The following is a 23,519-nucleotide window of genomic DNA, read 5'->3' on the forward strand; positions in this document are numbered from 1 at the left end:
CTTGGGGAGACCCACGAGAGCTACACTGATTGCTCAAGCCTCACCCATCCTGTTCCCCTCACCCTACTCATGTGCAGACCACACACATGCACGCACAGGCACACAGGCACACACCACACACATATACACACATGTGCACATACACGGTCATGCCTGCAATGTCCACCCTCCACCCGTCGTTACTCTCGGATCCGGTCTTCCTCATCCACGATCTTTCTGCCCTCCTGCACCTGCCTGATCGCCTCCACTGCTGCGGTCGCCATAGTTCTCCTGCCGGTCTCTTGCCTCATCCATTCCTGATGCCGCCGCCACTCGGATATCCACTCCACTGCTGCGATGCCTGGACGCCGGATTCCTGCTGTCGCCTGATGCTGATTCTTGCCAGATCCTCGCCTGCATCGCAATGGTCTTGCAATCTTATCGAGACCAGTCTTCCACGATGCTGCGGTCTGGACCACTGCTGTGCTGCAGTCTGGTGTCGAGATGAGATCGTCTGCCCACACCTAATGGGGCTTGGAAACCTTGCGATTTAGCCATCGGGGGCTCTGACATGTGTGAATGAGGCATTTAACTAAAGTCATTTCTGAAACATCCACTAAACCTACTTCTGAAAGAGTCGAGGATGACGTCTCCTTCCTGTCACGCCTGCCCAGATTGGGTCACATTTTGTGAGCCCCAATGTGCTTTTCCACCAGTTCAAAACAAATGCCACCCGAATTTGGGTCACATTTTGTGAGCCCCAATGTGCTTTACCACCAATTCAAAACAAGCACCACCCTGATCTACGGGACACCAGGTGTTTGTGTGTGTTTCTGACGGATGCCCCATCCCTCCCTTAACCAATGGGCTTGGGCAGCCACACTGGTGTGGCCCTGTCCAGCTGCAGGGGTGAAGTGGGGGTGAAGTAGGGGTGAAGTAGGGGTGAAGCAGGGGTGACCTGGGGGGAAACCAAGCCAGAAACCAGCAGGTAGCCAGAGGCCTGGCCACCCTTCAGAGGTAGAGTCCGGACAGCATCAGGACAGACCCTGAAGGGTGGACAAGAGCTGGAAGTGTGGACACTGGCCAGGCCCCGAGGCCCACATATGGGCAAGGCCACATTTTCCAGTGGACAAGGCCCCAGTGCAGCGAGCCCAGCCCAGCCTGGCCACCCAGATGCTTCTGTCCTACACCTAGAAACAAGGTCACCCACGTCGCCTGCAGACCTGTATTTCAGCAGCGACAGGTGCCACCATGCTCCCTCCCTGGGTCAAAATCGGCTTCAACCCTCAGGCCAGACCTGGATGCCACGAGGATGGACCATTCCCCACTCGTTCGGGTGAGATCCAATGACCAGCACAAAGTGGCACAAAGCCGGCGCTCCCAGGACAGGTGGCCACAACGCACAGTCCTGACCAGGCCGCACCTGGGGAAGGTCCTGAGGGACACCTGAGCAGAGGTACCGTTCAGGCAAACCTGAGGTCACCGTCAAATCTGCAAAGCACTGAATACCTGAGCAGCAGGAACCGTTCAGGCAAACCTGAGGTCACCCACTGGAATCTGCAATGCGCTGAAAGGTTTTATCCGTTGTTATTCATGAGAATTGTTGGCATCTGAATCAAAAATACATTCCAGGAGTTGAGATTGTTACTGTTTTAAACCGTGGAGAAAAGGCACTTCCTTCTAACAAGCAACAAAATAGCCCAGCAAGGGCCCTGTCTGGGGTTGGGGGAGGACACGCTATGGGGGTCCTACATTCGGACCACAGTGCCGAGAGCCCCTGCCCACCATGGACCAGGGTCTGCTGCCAAGGGCCTTGCGCTCCCACTCCGAGAAGTTTCCAGCACATCCGGCCCAATGCCCGCTTATGGCTGGACATGGCCATACTCATTTATGATGTCGCCAAACATTCACGGCTCCAGTGGGAGCTGGAGGACTGCTGAGCCCTCAGGGCTGCTCCCAGGTTGATAGAATCTTAAATGAAATGGACAAAGGTCCTTTCCATTTTTTTCACGAGTAACTTTTAGTCAAACCACATTTCTACTAGAAACATTTTTCTCTACAGTCTTATTTCCAGAGAAAGTATCTTCCGCTAACCTCCAACAATTGCTCTAGAATTTGGGGTCCTCTTTGGAGACAACTATTTAAGGACTATTTCCTTTATGCAAATGACAAACACTGAAGGGGAACACACCAACCTCCTCTACCAGGCCTGTCCTGCCGTCACCGAGTCACAGGTCAACATCTCTATTTTAAACCAGCCGGAATGTCCCCTGAGATGACTCCAGGATAACGCAGAAAACTGGAGTTCAAGATCAGGGCTGTGGCGCCTAGAAGGGCCCAGATGAGTGCAGCCGGGCTGACAAGCGGCTGTGTGGAGACCTCCTCTGGGCTGCTGGTGGGATCCCAGCCCATCGGTAGCAGGGGGCCCAGAGTGCCCCTCTGATCACAGAAGTGTACCACTGGCATGACCCCAGCCACGATCGCAGTGACCTGCCAGGGTGACCCTCCAGGGTGACCCCAGCCGCGATCGCAGTGACCCGCCAGGGTGACCCCAGCCACGATCTCAGTGACCCGCCAGGGTGACCCCAGCCGCGATCTCAGTGACCCTCCAGGGTGACCCCAGCCGCGATCTCAGTGACCCGCCAGGGTGACCCCAGCCGTGATCTCAGTGACCCGCCAGGGTGACCCCAGCCGCAATCGCAGTGACCCGCCAGGGCTGGAGCTGGCGGCAGAGCAGGTATATGAACGGTGCTCAGCGCTAATTTGAGCGGATTTTTTGGCATTTGGCAGCTCGGGGAAGTGTTTATGGAATCGGAGCCGCACCAGCTAACACTTCGTGCATAACTCACTGTCGCCCGGATCATGCAGCCACTCGCCACGCTTTTCCCATGTCATGGAAAATATGTATTCATTAGATTGGTTGAATGAAGAAATGAATTCATTGAGGAACGCTCAATTCAAATATTTTTTAAATCACTGGATTTCTATATATCATCAGCAAAAAATTAGGAATGAAAATATCAAATGTACCATTTATAATGGTATCCAAAAAATCTAACACTTTTGAATACGTGTTGGAAAACGTGCCCAAGACCTCTGTGCTGAAAACTACCAAGTGTTAGACAGAAATTTAAAAGCATTTAAATAAATGGAAGAATATCTCATACTATGAATCCAAAGACTCAACATTATAAACATGTTTATTTTCCTCAAACTGATCTATAGATTCGATGCAACTCAATGTATAGAAGCTGTTATAAAAATGCAAATCTCCAAAGGGATTCTAAAATGTAGATGGAAATGCAAAGAACCGAGAGAGAATAGAATCCTAAACAGGCTATCAGGGAGCTTCCGTGACTAACAGCCAACTCTTGCTGTTCGGGCACGGTGGCTCATCCTGTAATCCCAGCACTGTGCAAGGCAGAGGCAGGAGGGTGGCTTGAGGAGTTCAAGACCAGCCTGGGCAACACAGTGAGATCCCGTCTGTACAAAAAACTAAAAAATTAGCCAGGTGCGGTGATGCATGCCTGTAGTCCCAGCTACTTGGGAGGATGAAGTGGGAGGATTGCTTGAGCCAGGGGGTAGAGGCTGCAGTGAGCTATGATCGCACCACTGCACTCCAGCCTGGGTGACAGAGTGAGACCCTGTCTCTAAAATAATAAGTGAACTTTCACCATGCTACACAGAAGCAACAACCATTCATTTTTTTCTCATGAGTCTAGTAGTCAGCTGGAGTCAGGTGGCCTAGGCTGGGCTCAGTGGATACCACGTGGCACTTTTCCTGGGACTGGCCACTGATCTAGACACAGGAGGACAGAGGTGAAGGAGTAAGCAGGGGAGACAGAGGGCTGGGCTTGGGCCTGGCCCAGGTCACTGCTGCACTGACCAGAACAAAGCAAAGCTCTGCAAAGTCGCACGGCACAGGCATCCCCCCGGAAGAAGCGAAGGACTGGCCGGTAATGCTATGACACAGGCTCACACCCGGAAGAGGCGAAGGACTGGCCGGTAACGCTGACTATGTCACAGGCTCACACGCATGGCCACGGCTTTATTGGAAAAGAGAAGCTGCAAGTGCAGCGGGTAAAGCCTTTTTCACGGGAAAGGTGCCAGGTCCATCTCATAGCCACAATCATATCCTACTCACGTCATGTGCCAAAATCAATCCCTGGTGGGTTTCCGATTTAAAATTGAGAGGTAAAACAACACAGCTTCTAGAAGAAAACATAGGAAAGTGTCTCCATGACCTGGTACAGGTGAAGATTTTCCTCAACAGGAAAACTCCACAAAACCCTGCTGTCCCTTTCCCAGGCTTTTCTTAGCCTGACAATGGGGAGTTCCTCTATTAGCAAACATTCTTCCTCAATGAGATTCCAATGGCTGCAGGGCAGTCTGCTGCATAAACACAACTTAACATCCTTAGCAGTTTCCTCAGGTCGGGACAGCCAGGTGGCCACTTTGTTCCTTCTCATTAGCAGAGCTAAAACCAACACGCTGTGTATCTGCCGGATTCTGCTTTTCCTAGCAGCGGAGTCATTGCCACAGAAGCCTGGCAGCATCTCAGGGCCGTGCACTGGTGGCCAAGGCACCTGCAGAGAAGCTTCCAGCGGCTTCTGAGAGCATCACTTCTCCACCCAATCAGCGACCCCAGGAATCTGCTGTGTATAAAAGCAACTAGGTGCCTTCGACTTTGTTTTGATTTGCATGTCCTTAAATAATACCGCTAATGCTTTTGGCCATTCACAGATCTACCTCCTGAGCTTTATCACAGAATCCTGGGAGGTGCAAGTTGAATCCCCTAAAGCCAAGAGTGGCTGGTAAGCCCTGGACTGAGGTGACAACTGCTTTCAGACCAGGGATACACAGCGTCCTGGTCACTAGGTAGGTGTATTTCTTGTGCATTTCAGTAAGTCACGCTTTAGAAAGTGGGAAGGTCACAGTCTTTCAAACCCTAGCTGTGCATGTTCTCTGATGAGAACTGTCTGTTTCTTTCTGAGGAGTAGGAAAGAATGGAGCAGCCAAAGCGGGCAGAAGGGAAAGACAGAGGGAGTGGAGAGAGGGGATTCGCAGCCAGGCAGCGGGAGGCTGACCAAGAAGCGGCAGCCGGGTAGTCGGATGCATCCTCCATGTGAGCCGGTGTCAGAGGGGAGGTGGAGAGCTGCTCTGTCCCAGGAGACACGTGGCTGTGGACAAGGAGAATCTGAATCCCAGACTCTTTACGGGAACTATTTCCCCACTCCTAAAGGCTCAGAACATACAGGTACCCACAGTAATAAGCAGACAGTCCCCAGGGGCAGGCAGAGACTTTTTTTAAATGCAAGACATTCATGTAAATCAAAAGAGCCACGTGGGACTTTGTAGACAAAAACACTGAAAAAAAGAAGACAACTGAACAAAATAAGGAACCAGGAAAAGAGACCCTTCTTAAAACCTAACAGCCCAAAAGAACAGAGGCGGGATGGAATGTTCTGGAAGCAGATGTGAGGCGGGTGAAGGCCAAGAGCACGGCCTCCTCGCTGCCCTCTCCAGGCTTCCCAGTTGGCGAGCCGGGTGCCCAGGGCGGGTCCCAGCCCCGTCTCCCCTCGAGCTGTTCTCCGGGCAGCATCTCCCACCACCCGGAGACCCTGTTCCCACACCTGAGACCCGTGTGCCCTGCAGGACAGTGGCCACCTATGCTCACCGCCAACATGGCAGCCCCCACCTGGATGTTGGTGTGAGGCTCCACGGTGCCCTGTCCCATGCAGAATCCTTGATGTTCTCCGGCCCCCAGTGCCCATTATCCTGCCCAGATGCCACCTCAGCAAAGGGCAGCCCGGCCACTGCTGCTCAGACCCGAGCCTGGAGCATCCCATGCGCCGTCCACGCGCACACTCTACCCCCACCCGCCCACACCTCCTGGCCCCTCTCCCTCGTGTCCCAGAGCCGTTCCACACACCGTCCACCCACAGACTCTACCCCCACACCTGCCCACACCTCCTGGCTCCTCTCCCCCGTGTCCCAGAGCTGTTCCACACACCGTCCACCCACAGACTCTACCCCTGCCTGCCCACATATCCTGGTGTCTCTGCCCTGTGTCCCTCCACAGCTGCCACCCTCATCCACGGCATGGACCTCTGAGCAGCCGCCTCCCACTGCTCTCTGCTCCCCTCAGCCCCTCCCACAGCAGCCAGAGGGTATGTTCAAAACATCAAAATACTTTAAATAAACGTATTTACAATATATAATATGCAAATAGAAGTCAGGTCATGTCCAGCTTTAAGGCTCCCAGAGGCTGTTGGCCCTGCCTGGAGCATGGCTCAAGCTCCCTGCCTTGCCACGGTGGGATGCCCAGCAGTCCGGGGAGGCTGGCTTTCCTTGTTGTTCCAGCATAGTGATCAGTAACCCCCTTTCTCCCTCCAAAGTGTCCCCATGTGGACCATACGTTACTAGGCCCCCGCTTGCCCGGACCCGGGGCCCATGGCCACCTTTGCCAACCTCTCCTGCACCCTCCCCATGATGGCTGCACCTGCCCTGGCCTTCCTGGTGCTCCAGGTCACACCCATGCCCATTCACCCCATTTCTACCTGGGCTCTAGCCCCACCCGGAGCCTTCCTGTGCTCATGGGGGGTCTCTGCTCCAAAGCCACTTCTTCAGCAGTGACCCCAGCACCACCCACTGTGTCTGCTGGCTCTGCCACCCCTTGCCTCGGCCCCTGTCCCCATCATTGCCACCTCCCTCCACAGGCCTGCAGGGGCACAGCTGCCCAGGACACATTTCCTGTGGGGGCAGGAGGCTGGAGCTTCCACGGGGTCTCCCACCTCTAAGCAGGCCCCCCAGTTAGAGCCGGGATCTTGTAGGACTTTCCGGGCACCTCTGAAAGGTGTGACTGCCGTGGATTTTCTCTGCTCCCTGCACTGGTTCCTCATCAAGCAGTTCCAAGAGGCGGGGCTCAGCCTGCAGGAGGGTGGGCAGTGGCCAAACCCTGGAACAGGCATCAGGGGCCCTGTTGTGCCCAGGCCAGAGCTGCAGCCTTTGTGTCCACGACAAAAACACGGTGACTTACATCCTCACGACATGTACGGCTCTTCCCCGCTTTAAAGGAGCACACACTGCACCTTCCTCAAGACAAGCTCAAGATAAGACTGAGTTCACGTCCCTGCAGTTCCCACGAGAGCCCTTCCTGTGAGCCCCTCCCCTTCTTCACTGGGAAGCGTCCATCTCACTCTCCCAGAGGGCTGGCACCTGGAGAAGGGTCAGCTTTTATTTAAAACATTTTATTTTTGACTTGTCAAATCTCAGTCTGCTCAAGTCTTCCTCGCTGATCGATTAACCATCGGACTGAAATCCGAAATGCTTTTTCCAGAACTCACAGGAACCTTCTTTACCCTGAAAATTGCAGCCTGCAAAATCTGATGATGCAGTTGCGGAATTCTAATGATTCCTGATAAAGAGATGAGCTCCTCGGTGCATAGCAGCCCAAGACCATGGCAGAGGAACAAGCAGCACCCCCTCCCTCGGTTGCTCAATGTAAACGGATTTAATCACCACGTGAGAGGAGAGCACACCTTCCCACAACCGCAGGGAAACTGCACAGAAGGCAGGGCCCATCCATCGGTGGGCCCACGCTGGGATCTGGCCTTGGGAGCTGCGAAGGCTCAGGCCCTGCTGGAGGCACCGGCAGCCCAGGAGCACCTGCCCATGCCTGAGCTGGTGGAGGCCGCCAGATGCCGCCTTGGCCACTAGTGGGCTGTGGGAGCTTCCAGGGCACCGCTGGATTCCAGACTGGCTTGGGGGCTGCCTGTCCCCTCCAGGCTGCAGGAGGCCAGTGGAGCAGGTCGGTCTGTTCTGGGAATGGCTCCTCTGGCCGGTCACTGATTTCTCTCTTGAGGTCCAGAACTGGATTCTCCCCAATGGGTGCTTCTGAGGTATCTGGATCTGCTGGAAATTAGATAGGAGGCTCCGGTTCCACAGCTGCAGGTCTAGTTACAGATTCCTGTCCTGGGGTTGTAATGACGATATTACTTTTGGCATGGACACAGTAAAGACTTCAGAAGCATTGATGCTGACCACTGCAATGATTGAATTCCTATTTTCTCTTCCCTGCTTGGCCATGACTTATGCAAGTGTTTTGCAGATCAAGAATCCCCATGTTTGTGGTAGAGGCCAAGATGCTGTGTGAGCTGCAAGAGCCCAGGGGCCCCTGAAGGCTTCCCATGGTCCTGTTTCTAACCACGCAGAAGCTACAGCCTCGAGCCCTTCCCAGCTCAGGAAGACTCGAAGGTCGACTCAGATGGGATAGTCCATTTATGGAATGGAGTAGGGAGAAGAGAAAGCCCAGGTGGGAGCTGGAAGAAAAGGGGCTGTAGGCTCCAGGTCCTCAGGGCCCTCAGGTGCAATGAGCTGAAGTCTCATTACCGTCGGTGAGACCCTTGCTGTCATTGTCAGGCCAGGAAGATGCCTGGGCGCAGGGGGACCCAGACCTCTCAGCGGGCGCGCAGGAACAAGGGCAGGCAGCCAGGCGGAGAGCTTCTAGTTTGCTTATATTTGAACCCAAATGAGGTAATTTGTTAATTGTGGGTGGTGCCTATCTGCCTGCCTGCCATATTATTTTCTGTGTGCACACGATCTTTTTTAACCTCAAATGTTTTTAATTTTAAAAAGTTTTGTTTTTTGAGACAGTCTTGCTCTGTCACCCAGGCTAGAGTGCAGTGGCACAATCATGGCTCACTGTACCCTCAACCTCCTGGGCTCAAGTCATCTTCCCACGTAGCTGGGACTACAGGTGAGTGCCACCATGCCCAGTTTTTTAAATATATATATATGCGTGTATTACATATGCATGTGTATTATACACACACGTGTATATATATACACATACACACACACATATAACATATACATATGTGTGTGTGCGTGTGTATATATATATATATATGTTTTTTTTTTTTTTTTTTTTTTGGTGGAGACCAGGTTTTGCCAAGTTGCCCAGGCTGGTCTCGAACTCCTGGGCTCAAGTGATTCTCCCACCTCGGTCTTCCAAAGTGCTGGGACTACAGGTGTGAACCACTGTACCCGGCCTTGAATGTTTTAAATATTGCTTGGCTGGGAAGGTCCAGGTTTGGCTTGGAGGCACCAGTAGGAGACAGGACCAGGTAGGAGAAGAGCAGGTGAATGAGGTGGGGGAGGGTTGGGCCAAGGAGGCAGGGGAGGGAGGAGTTAATGAGTTAGGAGCAGGGTCAGAGAATGCTCTGGGGTCTTGGTGGCCCAGGGGCTCTCTCTTGTCCAAGGCGCCATCTGTGTCCCACCCATCGTTTTTCCTCTCTAGCCCCCTGCTTTAGTTAGCTGTAGACCCTGGAAGTTGAGGAGACAAAGAATAGTTATTTTCTGCATCTCCTGGAAGCTCCTTTAATGTTGGAAATCCACTGACCCCTGGGACTGGCAGGATGAAAGGGCTGGGAGAGGGAGGGAGCTGACCAGAGGAGCTGGTGTGGGAGGGCAAGTCCATGATGCAGACGCTGAGCAGCCCTGGGCGTGTTCGATGCCTCCCCATGCCTCCCGGCAGCTTCTGCTCCAGCAGGACCAAGGTCCTGGCTCTACTGCATAGTGAGGTGTGAAAACCCCAGCCTAGAAAGAACCCCCTGGCAGAGATGAGAATATTTCAGAGTCCTTGGTTAGGCCCGGATAACTAGGTCTGCAGGAAGGAGTAGCACCGAGTCACGATCTTGAACCCCAGTGGTCCCAGAGCAGCCAGCACCTTCCCACCGGTGTGAGCCAGTGGCAAGGACTCTGCCCTGGCCCGGCTCCTGGAGCTGCCCTTTGTAGCCAGCTGGACCTCCCTGAAGGGCCCTCTCTGTTCTCCGTGGGCCCTGGGGACGTCACTGTCAAACTGCAAACATAGACACGTTCTGGCCCAGCAATTTGGCTTGCAAGAACGTCTCCTACAGGAATTCTTTTGCATGTGGTCCAAGACCCACATACAGGGCTGCGGTATCAGCCGAAAATCGAATCAGCCTGGATGCTGTCAACAGGCCCAACACGGTGGGGCACGTGAATACCATGGACGAGCTTGTGCCAGCTGCACTGTTCCACGTGGAACTGACTCCAAGAGGCGCTGTGGTCACTTGGCAAACGGGAGGTGCTGCCTGTGCGTCCAGCTGCCACTTATGCTTGAGGAGGCGGGGCTCAGATCGCTTATGCAGGAAACCAGGACACGAACTCTCTGGTGAGGGTGTCCAGGACGAGGAGCTCTGAGGCAAACAGGCTTCTTCTCGGTTCCTTTCCTCTGGTGCCTTCTGCACGTTGTGCCAAGAGGGAACATCCTCTCCTCCAGGTACAACTAAACACACCCCGCAAGGTGCCCAGCGGGTCTGGGTTGCAGCCATCAGACGCTGGCCCTGGAACTCCTGCCGGCACCTGGAGAGCCCGCAAACCTGGCCTGTTGACCATCAAGGAGCGTGTGTCCCTCGGGGCATCGCAGATGGATGTGCTTTGGCAAAACTGCACAAAACGTCACATGATGCTGCTGTAATTGGGTGGACAGAGAACCGGGCACTAAAGCTGGGATGTCCACATGTGGTGTTTGTGTTAAGAAGATAATTATTGGCCGGGGGCAATGGCTCAGCCCTGTAATCCCAGCACACTGGGAGGCTGAGGCAGGAAGATCGCTTGAGTCCAGGAGTTTGAGACCAGCCTGGGCAACATGGCGAGACCCAGTCTCTACAAAAACGTAAAAAAAAAAAGCTGGGCATGGTGGTGCACACCTGTGGTCTCAGTTACTTGGGGCGGTTGAGGGGAGAGGATTGCTTGAGCCCAGGAGGTCGAGGCTGTAGTGAGCCGAGATCGCACCACTGCACTCCAGACAGGGTGACAGAGTGAGAGACTGTTTTTTTAAAAAAAGATAATTGTTATACTTTTACTCAATAAAAGAAAGGGTTTCATTCTCCCTGGGCTCTTGACAAGTCATCTCTTCTTCCACAAGCAAAACGGGGAGAGGGAGGACGACAGCCACGTCTGAGGGTCGCCGTACAGCCTGGTCTCTCCATTTGGGGCAACTCCCCATTTTCGGGGGTGGGGGGCATTAGCACCCTGACCTTGTGCTCCTGCAGCAAGTCTGGGCCTCTGGGCATTGCTGTTTGCAATTTATGGGCACCTGGCACAGAGCAGGTGCTGGACGCACATTTACTGACCATGTCCCCATGCCATCGGCCTTCTGGTATCCTAGAAGCGAGACTCTCCCCCAGCTGTGCCCGGAAGCCTCAGCAGCACTCCCTCCTCCAGGCCACAGGCAGTGGGCGCTGTGTTCATCCCCACCCTACAGAGGAGGGAACTCACGGCAGGAGGGGGAGGAATGGGGGCGGGGCCAGATGGTAAATATTTTAGGTTTTGTGGGTCAACTCTGAGGATAATATGCAAATGAGCAGGTGCAGCTGTGGGGTTTTGTTTTTTTTTTAATCATTTTTATTTCTTGAGAGACAGGGTCTCGCTCTGTCACCCAGGCTAGAGTACAGTGGCATAATCACAGCTTACTGTAGCCTCAACCTCCCAGACTCAAGTAATTGTCTCGCCTCAGCCTCCTGAGCAGCTGAGCCCACAGGAGCACACCACTGCACCCGGCTAATTTGTCCATTTTTTTTTTTTTTTTGCAGAGATGAGGTCTCCGTATGTTGCCCAGGCTGGTCTTGCACTCCTGGGTTCAAGCGATCCTCCCGCCTTGGCCTCCTAATGTGCTGGGATGACTCATGTTCTAATACAACTTTCCTTGTGGTGTGGGCACCAAAATCTGAACTACACATGATTATCACGTATCACGCAACATTCTTCTTCTTTTGATATAACAAGGAGGTGAAATCACAGGGGGTTGAATAAGTCAGAGGTTAAGCAACCAGCCCCAAATAACCCGATTCCCCTCCACCAGCAGACCATGCACCCCCGAGAGATATGCCTTTGCTGGGGAAGAAGCGGGGAGGAAGAGAACTAGGGTCCAGAGCGGGGACACCATCCACGCATGACCCAGGCGCTTCCAAGCCCGCGGCAGGCACCTGCCTTCATGCCCAGCCCCTTCCTGGTGCTGCCTTCTCTCCAGATGCTCTCTCCTTTGCCTTCTCCTTCCAGGAGCCCGGGCACACTTCTTAATGGCTCCTGGGGACCAGGAGATGGAAAGGAGAGGGCAAAGGTCATGCTGGAGGTGGAAAGAGGTTCAGGCAAGGGTGGCCCACCCTAGGGCTTGGCCTGTCCTCTGGTCAGCCCCTACCCCCGCTGCAGACTCCCCCCACCTTGGCTGCCAGCACAGCTCAGCACAGGCCAATCTTTCCCGAGGCTTCAAGAGCCCCAAAGCGCTGGGCATCCAGCCAGAGGCCATCATGGGCCTCCCTATCCCCCTGGGCTTGCCCCTGCATCTCCGCGTTTGGTCACAGGCGCTGTCCCTCTGAACCTGGAAGCTCTAAACCGACAGCCCGTCTTTTTCCTTTATTCCCACGCGAGAGCCACACCTGCCCACTCGGTTTCAGGTCAGTTCCACCACGGATGCTGCAGTGGGAAAGTCAGCGTCCTTTCCAGGGACGGCCCCACTAGGCACAGACCCTCAAGGCCCTGCGGCCCCAGATGGGAGGGCTGTCCCCGCACAGCAGAGGATATTTTCTGTGAGCTCACCGTGGTTTGCGGCAACCACCATAGCACCTCTGCCTACAGAGCCCTCATCCGGTCTCCCACTGCCTGCCGCCCCCACCCCCAACCACGTGGTCTGTCCCAGGCAGCCTCTAGGACCGGGTGGGGGTTTCCACAGGGACCTGGCCAAACCCACTCTAGGAAGAGCCTCTGGGGCCCGGGGGAGGCGGGAGGGAGGGGCATTCAAGGAGGGGTCTGGGGAGAGCCCACCTTGCTCTTCTCCTGCTGCAGCTCGATCTGGATGTCTGTGAGCTTGGCTCGAAGCTCCTCGTTGGCCGCCTGCAGTGCCGCAAGGGCCTCCGCCTTGTCCCCCTTGGCCCGGCTGCCCATGCCTCTCTTGGACATGGTGAGGCTGGATGGCCGGGGGGATGCCCAGGGGCAAGGTGCTCTGGCTGGGCTGGGCTGGGGGTGGCTGGGGTGTCCACGCCAAGCTCCCAGCAGGTGTCACCCGGGCTGCCGCTGTGCTACATCTTCTCATTCACCTGGAGGGAAAGCACACGGGGTGAGCAGCCCCTCCGGAGCCTCGGCCTGGAGCTCGGGGGCTCGTGTGCGAGGGGGGCACACGGACCCCCTACCTGCCCTCATCCCAGCGCTGAGGATGCCACCTGCACTACGCAGGCCAGGGAACCAGCCCCAGACAGCAGAGCCCATCGGCCCGCCATATGGTGCCCCCAAACAGCGACCCCACATCTAAGAGCACATCCCTGTGCCTAGCATGGGATGAACACTCAGCACAGGCGAATTCTTTCCCCCTTCGGAATCAGAGAGGGAGTGGGCACCCAGCTTCAAACTCGGAATTCTGTACGTGACTGTGAGGCCACTGCGGCAACAGTGAGTATAAACCATGAGTTCTCCAACAGCAGAGGGACCCCGTGACCGGGCTCCTCCTCCTCCGGTCTCCTCCAGAGACCTGAAAGCTGCACCCAGGAAACGCCCAGCAGTACTGAAAGCAGGAACTGGAACAGAAGCGCATGCCCAGCTCACAGCAGCACAATCCAGGTAGCTGCACAGTGGAGGCAACCAGCGTCCATCAACGGATGAGTGGCTACACAAAACGCGGAATATCCACGTAATAGAATATGATCCAGCTGTAACCAGGAGGGAGATTCGGACACACGCTACGACAGCAGGATCCCCGAAGAGATTAGGCTGGGTGAAATGAGCCGGTCACAGAAGGATAAACCCCGCATGATTTCACATATATATTCAGGATCTACAGTCAGCAAACCCGGGAACAAAGTAGAATGGTGGCTGCCAGGGGCTGCCAGGAGAGGGAACGGGAGCTACTGTTTAATGGAGATGGATTTTCTTTCTGTTTTTGGAGATAGGGTCTGGCTCTGTGTCCCATCAAGGGGAGTGGCTGTAAATACACAGGAAGCTTCACTCCCTCGCCCGCTACCTGCCTCCTGCTGTGTGGCCCAGCTTCGAACAGACCACGGACAGGTACTGATCCATGGCCAGGCACCAGGAACCTGGTGTAGGCAACCAGTGATCTCCACTGGTCACAGCAAGTCCTCCAGGTTCAACCCCAGGGAAGCTTCTCACTGTCTAAGAAGGGGTGATTGGACGAGGCTAGTGGGATCCTCACAATTTCCTTCTGTGCTGCCAGGCACCTTCCCCAGCTGTTCCTCTCTCTCAGAGGCTCCCCCACCCCCACAAGCTACTCCTCTCCTCCAGTTGCTCCTCCCCTCCAGCTGTTCCTTTCTCCCTCTGATGTTCCTCTCTGGTAGCTGCTTCTCTACCCCAGCTCCTACCCCAGATGTTCCTCTTGGCTGTCTAGAGGGGCAAGGACCCCTGGTGTTCCTAACAGGTCCACTGGGCTCCTCTGTGGCCCTCCTGCTCCTGCGGCCTCCATCTCCACCATGACCAGCTTTCCCTCTTATCCTTGTTTACCTTCTGCTCTTGTCACCTGTTATAGGGCAGTGAAGGCAGCCAGGATGGAAGGGAGAAGCAGGCAGATCAAACATGGGATCTTTCCCAGTGAACACAGCCCCCATCCCCCCAACTCCTGCTCCCATTTCCTGATGATCACAGGCCCACCCCACACCCGCATCTCCTCTCCCAGTGAACACTTTCCCCCACCCCACTCCCGCGTCTCCTCTCCTGGTGAACATGGGCCGCCATCACTCCTGCATCTCCTCTCCAGCCTGGTGAACACAGCCCTCCCCCTACTCCTGTGTCTGTCTCCAGCCTCCTATTTATCAGTTCATAGGACCCTGGGAGGGAGACTTGGATATGGGTCCTGCAGTTTGATGAAGGCCAAGCTGTGTGGGTGTGGGGGCTCAGAGACCAGCAGAGGTGGCAGGACGGGCAGGTGGGAGGGCCACAGGGCAGCCAGGTGGGCTTCCAGGGGCAAGCGAAGATGGCCTCACAGAGGGAGAGTGAAAGGAGGGTCGGAGGCGACCCACCGGGAGGCGATGCAGACACCAAGGAACCACGAGGCGCCTGCATGGCTGAAAGGTGAACTGGGAAGATGCTGGGCATGTCTCACCCTGCAGGGCCACCGGCCTCCACCTGGACAGGGAGAAGGGCCCAGCAGGGTGGATGTCAGCCCTGCACATGTGAGGCGGGGACTGACGGGACCAGGCTCGGGCAGATGGCAAAGTTGGAAGCTGTCATGGGGTACAGAGGGAGGAAAGTGCCCTCAGGATGCCACTGCAGACCGAGGGGATGGACCCATGGATGGGGCTGAGGCTGTGCCCACGTCGCCCCGCGGATGTCACCAGAGGCATCTTCATTTACAAAGGAGAGGGTGCTCACCAGGCCCAGCACGCTGCCTCTCTCCCCTTTCCGGCTCCGTCTTAAGGACAAAACCCCAGGCAGCTTGGGAAAGGCCTGAGAAGTGTGCAAGAAGAGGGGCTTGAGGAGGAGGAGGAAAGGGGGCTTGGCTGGCCTTGCTGCTGGAGCATGAGAGAACATCGGGTGGGCACGGACTCCTAGAGATGGGATAGGAGGTTCTGAAGGTGTTTTGCTGTCTCTTGATAACAAGCTGCTCTAAAGAGAGACACCAGCTGACCCTTAAGTGTTTTAGTGACTCTTGGCCCCAACCCCATGAGCGTCAGGTGGGCTCCTGTGGACTCCAGAACTGTGAGCCCACCTCCCACTGTCCTCCCTGGGGACCCTCCAGGGGGATGAAGACCCCACTGGGGAAGGGCCGGGTCCTGTCCTGTGCACTCGGGTTCTCTGCCACCACAGGTGACTGTTCTGGTAAACTTCCCACCTCCAATAACACATTCCCACCTCCATTCAAGTCCTCTTAGACAGGGCTCCGGTTTCCTCTGGGCGGCAGATCCTTTCCAGGACCCAGCCCCGGGCCACCACTGCCCTCTCCTGGCTGCAGCACCACTCTGTGCAGTGCTCACTGACAGCGGCAGAAACTCGCTCCCATCCGCTGTCATAGGGCATTGAGCATTTGAGGAAAAGGGAAAATAAAATCTGGCTGCCAGACAGTTGTCATTCCCATAGCTTTGCTATTGAAAATAGATGAAGCAGTTTTTGAAAGAGAATCCACTGTAAAGGGTCATGGTTGCTAATACACAAGGGTTGATATCTAGACCCATCCCAGGAGCTAATTTCTGATTAACCCACTGTTTGTAGCATTTAGTTAATTTTGTTTTGGGGAGACTTCAGCGGTGGGGCTGGGGGAGGGGGTCCTTGCTCTGTCGCCCAGGCTGGAGAGCAGCAGTGCAATCACGGCTCGCTGTAACCTCAACTTCCTGGGCTCAAGCAATCCTCCCGCCTCAGCCTCCCATGCATGGATTTCCAATTTGGAGGAGGGAAAGTGCGAAAGTGTAGAAAGTTAAAATCTTGTCTACATTGCAGAAAAACTCCCCAGACTGGCCTCCCTCCTCCCGTCCCAGGCCTGGGACTGCCCAGCTCCTCCGAACGGCTTCAAGCTCACTCTGGGTCCCGCACTGGCTACCCTGGTCTGAGAGCTTTCATCGGCATCTCCCTAGAGGCAGAGTTGATATTTTTCTCCAGCACCAATCTGGGAACTGATACGGTAACTATGTTGAGTTTATTCCTTATGAAATGAGCAGGGATGGCGTGAATCTCCCCCAAGTGCTGAGGCTCGGGCACCCCAGAAGTGAAAAGCACCTGGCACAGTGCTTGGTATGTGGGAGGCATGGGATGAACTGCGTTAGCCAGTGGCCTGCACAAGCTCATCTTCCCCCTGCAGGGATGGACTGATCACGGCCTCTCCAGGCAGCCGTTTCCGTGGCTGGTCGTTTCCGTGGCTGGTCATTTCTGTGGCTGGTTGTTTCCGTGGCTGATCATTTCCGTGGCTGGTCAGCTAGGCTGTGAAACAGTTGATGCTCCAGAGGTGCCAAAGCTAGTTTCCCACTGATTTGCATCTTCCTTCTTCCTTCCCGCCCAGGAGCACAGCTGGGGTTCCTCACGCAGAGAGAACGGGGTGCACGGCTGGGGTTCCTCATGCAGAGAGAATGGGGCACACGGCTGCGGTTCCTCATGCAGAGAGAACAGGGCTTTCAAGTGTCGCCTCACATCCTAAAGCGAAATGATATTGGGGTGGCTGGGAGGCTCCGCACCTTGGATGATCATAGCCTTGGTAAACGGAGGCATCTCCTTTCCCCACAAGGACACTGCTGCTGTTGGCAGGAGACAGAGCTCATAGCTGCTGGGAGGCTGTGGCCTGTGCTCCAGCCCTGGGGTGGCTGCTGGGTTTCATGAGCTCTTCTGTCCACCCCCCCATCTCTCATAAGGAACCAGGGGTGTAGAGAATCATCCAGTCTCAAGCATGTGTGTAAGGTTGTTCTGGTCAATACATCTTCTCACGGCCTTCCTGACACTCGGGAGGCAGACAGGGTGACTAGAGAGAGACCCAAAGGCTGCGAGAGTAGGAGATCTAGCTGGTGGCAGCCCAGACGCCCCCACCTTGGCCGTGCCAGGGGCTTCAGCCATGTAGGAGGTCCAGCCGGCTCATGACAAGGGCTGGGCCCCACGTGGCACACTCAGCACTGAGTCCCAGACCACGGCGTCCTGGCTCGAGGAGACCCACAGTTCCCTGACAGGGTGGGAGTGGGTCTGAGGGGCCTGTGTGGGGGTCTGCGAGGGCAGCACATTGTGAGACGCTCATAAGGCGGTCCAGTCACAGCTGCATCTGCCCTGGGAAGCCTGGATCAGCCCCAGGGCAGGAGTCAGGAGGGGTCAGGGTGGGTGCAAGCTCAGAGCAGACACCCCCTACATCACTGTACCAGCCCCTCACCACGATGGGGTCACAGGACAGCTGGGGTCGGGGCTGTCCCTTCACCGGGAATCACAGCAACGCAGCGTGAATCTCAGATGCGGACGAGCCCTCCAGACACTGTGGACTCTGCTCATGCCGACCATCACCAGGGAGAGCACGGGAGCTGCAGACGGACAGCACGGCAGTGCAGCAAGGGGTTTGCGGTGCCGCGGAATGTGCCATCCGTGACACGCATGTGAGCCACAAGGCACAGGGCAGGCAGTGACCAGGGGACCGGCCTAATGAGGACTCATGAATGCACACATGAGCTGCGCATTGATACAATCAGGACATGCATTAAAGCACTGGGTATCTTACACACATGCAGAGCTGCATTTGACCAGGAAAAATACGAGTCCTGAGCCTGCTAGTCGGGGAAAACCCACGGCACATCCGAGAGAGGTTGAGTTTGCACCCAAGGCCTCCCCAGACCCCCGTGGAGAGAGTGCTTCCTCTGCTGCACAGGGTGCTGCAGCGGGCTTTGCTGTCAATTGCAGAGCGGGACTGCACCTTCATCGTTTCCTCAGGGAAGTCATTACATTAACAGCACAGATTGCCTATCTTTTATTTCGGGGTCTCTGAGGAGGTAATAAAGACAATTTATTTCCCAGTCATCATCTGAAGGCTGCAGAAGTGCTTTGGGTTGACCTCTGGTAAGTCATTTTACGGCAGGAGGTTTCCGTGTGGAAGACAGAGCTTTACGGCTGACAGATGTCCTTCCACCTCTGGCGAATCACCACAGTGAACCTCAGTGTCACTGACGAGGAGGCTGGCCTGGTCAGGGCTTTGCTCCACTCTGTCCCTGTCGGGCTGTTTACTCAGCATTGAGCCTCTGGATTTGGGCTTCAATACCACCATGCGATGCAGAGGACACCGAGAAATCAGGCAGACTCGAGCAGTCTTCAGAGCCACCTCCTGTGATTCGGGGGCGTCCTGGGGTGAGACAGTCCATGTCTCTGCAGCTCCCGTGACCTCACAAGGCCGTGAGCATTTAACTTGCATTCTTTCTGGGCTAAATGGTTTACGGAGAAGAAAGGATGGATCTGATGATTCCTTTCCACAGAAATCCAATGTGTAGGGTGAGGAGGGGATGGAGGAGGGTCAGAGACCCCTGTCAGACCCCACAGGAAGGGGACACATGGACCCACCAGGTCCAGGCTGCAGCTCCCCGCGGGTCATGTCTGACAGATGCCCAGGCTGTGTGGGGAGGAGAAAGGATGAAGACGCAGGCCCCGGGGCCTCCCCTACCCGCTGGGCCTCTCGCAGTGATCCTGGCAGGCTGAGCTGCTGGCAGGGGGCTGAGGGAAAGGTCAGGGGCCACAGACCTTTTCTTCTCTTCTGGGGCAGACGGGGCATGAGCCTCCAGGTGACCCTGCAGAGATGCACATCACCCATTAAAGACAAATAGCACTCAGAGGGGGACATGAGCTGGCCCTTCGTGCCTGGGTGTCAATGTCATTGGTTAGAGAACGGGAGCCACACCTGGAAAACGCCAGGAAAGAGGAACTTCACTCGGGTGGTGCAGGGCGTTTCTGGAGCAGGACCTCACTCGGGTGGTGCAGGGAGTTTCCCGAGCGGAAGATCCAGGGCCTGGGGGGCCAGGGCACATGGGCTCTAGTGGCTGGAGGGGCAGTGGGGGCTGGGGGAGGGTGACTCAGGGGGTGGATGTCACCCAAGATCAACCAACCACTCCAGGTAAAAGACCCAACAGAGGCCGGAGGGAGGCCCAGCACCACGGACCTCTGGAATCCCGGAGGCTCAGCCCAGGGACTGCCCATCCCCCACAGGCCTGGCGGCCAGCTGTCACCCCAACCACCGCTGTGGAAAATCGCAGGTGTGGTGAGACTTTAGTCACCCATAAACATCAGCCCTGGGACAGAGAATGTCACCGAGTCCAGTTCACAGTTGAAGAATCAGACGCAGAAACACTGTCTGGGGTCACATGATCAGGTGACCCAGCTCTGCCTGACCCAAGGCCACCAGGCCATGTCCCTCACACAGCACGTGGTCAAGCTGCTGGCTGGGCTCCAGGTAGGGTACCCCCCACGCACGGCCCAGGTTAGTGCTTCCATCATGCTCAAGGCACGGCACAGGGCCCCTTTCAGAGGCAGAGTCAGACCCAACGCACGTGAAGAACACAAGCGTCGACTCAGGGTCAGTCCGGGGTCCAGCCAGGTGTGCCAGGCCCCAAGGCCCAGGGGCAGCCCCGCACTCTGCTGGCCCACGTCCACCCTCGGTCCCGGAAAACAGCCTCAAACAAAGACGCAGCACATGGGCCTTCCGCACAGACTAAGGACGCTGGTGTCACCCGAGAGAGCCAGTGGGTCAGAGAAGGGGTTGGGTGAAGGTGAGGCCAGAGCAAAGTTGGATGTGTTTCCAGACGCTGGAGACAGAGACGGGGGAAAATGGGCAGCCACACAGGCAGATGCACAGGGGATGCCAGGGCGGGGAGCAGCGCCCAGGTCTGCAGGACGGACCCAGAGCTGGAGCCCCGACCAGGCTTCTGTTCGAGGCTGTGGAAGGCGTTAGCCACTCTCATCTCGCTTCTGTCCTGATTCTGCGGCTCTGAGTAAAGCAGGAGCCCCTTCTCCTCTGAGCCACTCTTGGGGACACTAGGTGGCCTCGCAGGCGTTGGGGTGGCCACTGCCCGGCCCTGACAACCTGGCCTCTGCGAGGGGACAGCTGCTCAGAAGGGACCAGAGAGGTGGCAACACACAGGCCAGGCCTTCAGGACCAGGTCTTCCTCATGAGCCCTCACCTCAGCCGCCAGGCTTCAGTCTGCCTGGGCTGGATCCCCCACTCCTGACTTGGAGAAAAACTGCCCCACCCGCTGGGAGCTGCCCACGGGCCGGCCTGGGGCATGGGCTGCGGGAATTTCTCCCGGACCCTAAGACGGGGCCCCAAGTCTCATGTGGTCACGGCCGGTGTCACAGGGACGGCCCACCTTCCTCCTGCCTTCCTGGTGGTACCGCCCAGTATCACGGGACAGCCCACCTTCCTCCTGCCTTCCCGATGGCTCTGCTTTCCAAACGGACCCCTCGGTTTCAGAATGGAATCTTTCTGCACGTTCCCGGGAAGAACGGCCTTGGCACACCACTGACTTTCGAAGGAAGAACTGCGTTGGCACACCACTGACTTTCGAAGCATGTCTTGCCGAGAATGGCAGAATTCCATTTGGAGGCTGAAACCATCGAGACTGAGGGGCTCTGCCCAGGTGCTTTCCTTTCACTACAGCAATCAACAAGACATGCGGCTCCAAATCAAATAGAGAAGGCTTGCCTCGGGGTAAATGGACCACAAGCTTAGAAACCCACAGTGATTTTCACTAAATCTCCTAAAAGGCAGATTGAGAATTATTAAGGACTTGGTTTAGAACCTTTGTTTCTAACTGTATGTTTTTCAATGAAGTTGATTTATGCTGATCTTGTACAAACCCCTAACCATTCTCAGGAAACAGATTTGAAGTTGTTAGTAGTGGAATTTGGTGGGGAGGGAGGGAATGAAAAGATGCTTTCAGATAAATAAAAGCGTCACTGAGCCTGGCCCCTGCAGAGCCACACCTGCTGGGGGAGTTAGGATTTAAGGGGAACCGGGAACTCCCTCTTTCTCTCCCCGGCTCACAGTGCCCTGCTGCGAGGCAGACAGCCCTTTGGAGGTTTTTATTTATTTATTATATTTTTTAATTTTTATTTATCTATTTATTTTGAGACAGAGTCTCACTATGTCACCCAGTCTGGAGTGCAATGGCACGATCTCAGCTCACTGCAACCTCCACCTCCCAGGTTCAAGCGATTCTCCTGCTCAGGCTCCTGAGAAGCTGGGATTACACGCACCCACCACCACGCCCAGCTGATTTTAGTATTTTTAGTAGAGACGGTGTTTCAACATGTTGGCCAGGCTGGTCTCAAACTCCTGACCTCAGCTGACCCGCCCACCTCAGCCTCCCAAAGTGCTGAGCCACCGTGCCTGGCTGTGAGGTATTTTTTTAAATGGTTCCCAAACCCAGCTGAGTATAAGAACACCCTGAGGAGGTTTACTGAGAATGGCCTGTCTCTCCAGGAGGACGAAGTGCCCAGGACTTCACCCGCAGCTCCTGATCACAAGACCGGTGACGCAAATCCAGCTCTGAGAGAGGAGCACTGTGGTAGAGAGCCCCCTTCCTCACTGCAAACACCCCTGGTGTGGCCGGAGATCACGGTGAAGACTGCACCCAGGGTGGGAGAAGCCCAGTGGGGGTTCTGGGGGCTCTGGCAGTCACTCAGCACCCAGGAGAAGAGCAACGCCACTCAGCTGGCCTCGCAGTGATACCTAGAAGGGCCCTTATGGGACGTCCACACTCTGATCTGCAGTGGCCACTCCGATGGATGCTAAAGATGCTTCAAGATGGAGAAGAGGCTGTTTCATCCCACAACAACCCACATAGTCCTCTGGAAGTGCCATGAGGGACTTTCTGAAAAGAAGCATGGGATCATCGACAAAATCTCTGCATTGACTTCAACACGTTCACATTTTTATCAATAAATGTTTAGATGGTGACAGTGAGCCATCAGTCCTCATCTGCAGAACTGAATCTAGCACATTTCACTTTTTATCGACAGGTGATCTTGGCCGGGGACAGTGGCTGAGGCCTGTAATCCCAGCACTTTAGGAGGCCAAGGCGGGAGGATCACTTGAAACCAGGAGTCTGAGACCAGCCTAGACAACAGAGGGAGACCCCATCTCTGCAACAAATAAATTAGCCAGGTGGGCGCCTGTGGTCCCAGCTCCCTGGGAGGCTAAGGTGGGAGGATCTCTTGGGCCTGGGAGGTCAAGGCTGCAGTGAGCTGTGACCATGTCACTGTACTCCAACCTGGACAACAGAGGAAGACCTTGTCTCCAAGAAAAAAAAAAAGAAAAAGAAGAAAGAAAAAGAAAGAAAGAAAAAGAAGGAAGGAAAGAAGGGAAGGGAAGGAAAGGAAGCGGATTGCTTCTGCAGGACCTGGGAGACACCCCAAATACTGTGAGTGCCCAAGCTATGGAAGTGGGAAAGGGGGACCGTTCACCCCCAAACACACACCCCCACTGCGGAACCTGAAGGTCTAGATCACGGCAGAAGATTCTGAGCTCACCTGGAGCTGAGCCGAGCAAAATATAGGGGCAGAGGAAGCAGCGGGAAAAGCCTGTTGGCTCTCTGGGTTTCCTAGGAAGCCATTTCTGCCTTACCTCAGAGGGGTCCTTGGGGAGGGCAGCCAGAGGCACTGGGGAAAGGCCACAGGGAGAAGGAAACCTCCAGCTGAACTTTGTAACAATTCCAACATAAGGAGAAGCCTCCTGGCCAGAACTCAGGGGAGGGCGTGAATCCAGTGTAGACTCCACAGGTGGAGGAAGAATGAAAGCTCCACTGTCACAGCTGGGAGGCAGGTAGCCAGGGGCAAGTTCTCAGCCCTGCTCGCCCACTGCCTGGAAACAGACTCGAGGCTGCTGTGGGGGCACAGTGGGAGTGAGACCTGCCCTTTGATTTGTGTGGGAGCTGGGTGAGGCCTGTGCTGCCGGCTTGCCCCCACTTCCTTGACAACCTGCATGACTCAGCAGAGGCAGCCATAATTCTCCTAGGTACACAACTCCATTAACCTGGGAATCTCACCCCCATGCCCCACAGCAGCTGCAGCAAGAC

General features: G+C 55.5%; 1 protein-coding gene across 1 annotated transcript in view; it reads right to left on the reverse strand.

Annotated features, from left to right (window-relative positions):
* The window catches only part of JAKMIP3 (Janus kinase and microtubule interacting protein 3), a 77,271-nt gene extending 62,592 nt beyond the window's left edge, over nt 1-14,679 (reverse strand). Inside the window, 1 exon segment of the mRNA XM_031651975.1 lies at nt 12,829-14,679. Within this exon segment, the coding sequence (XP_031507835.1) occupies nt 12,829-12,963 (135 nt within the window). The 5' untranslated portion in view covers nt 12,964-14,679.
* Between the last annotated feature and the right edge of the window lie 8,840 nt (nt 14,680-23,519).

The sequence above is a fragment of the Papio anubis genome, chromosome 11 (assembly GCF_008728515.1).
Source record: "Papio anubis isolate 15944 chromosome 11, Panubis1.0, whole genome shotgun sequence".
Taxonomy (NCBI): domain Eukaryota; kingdom Metazoa; phylum Chordata; class Mammalia; order Primates; family Cercopithecidae; genus Papio; species Papio anubis.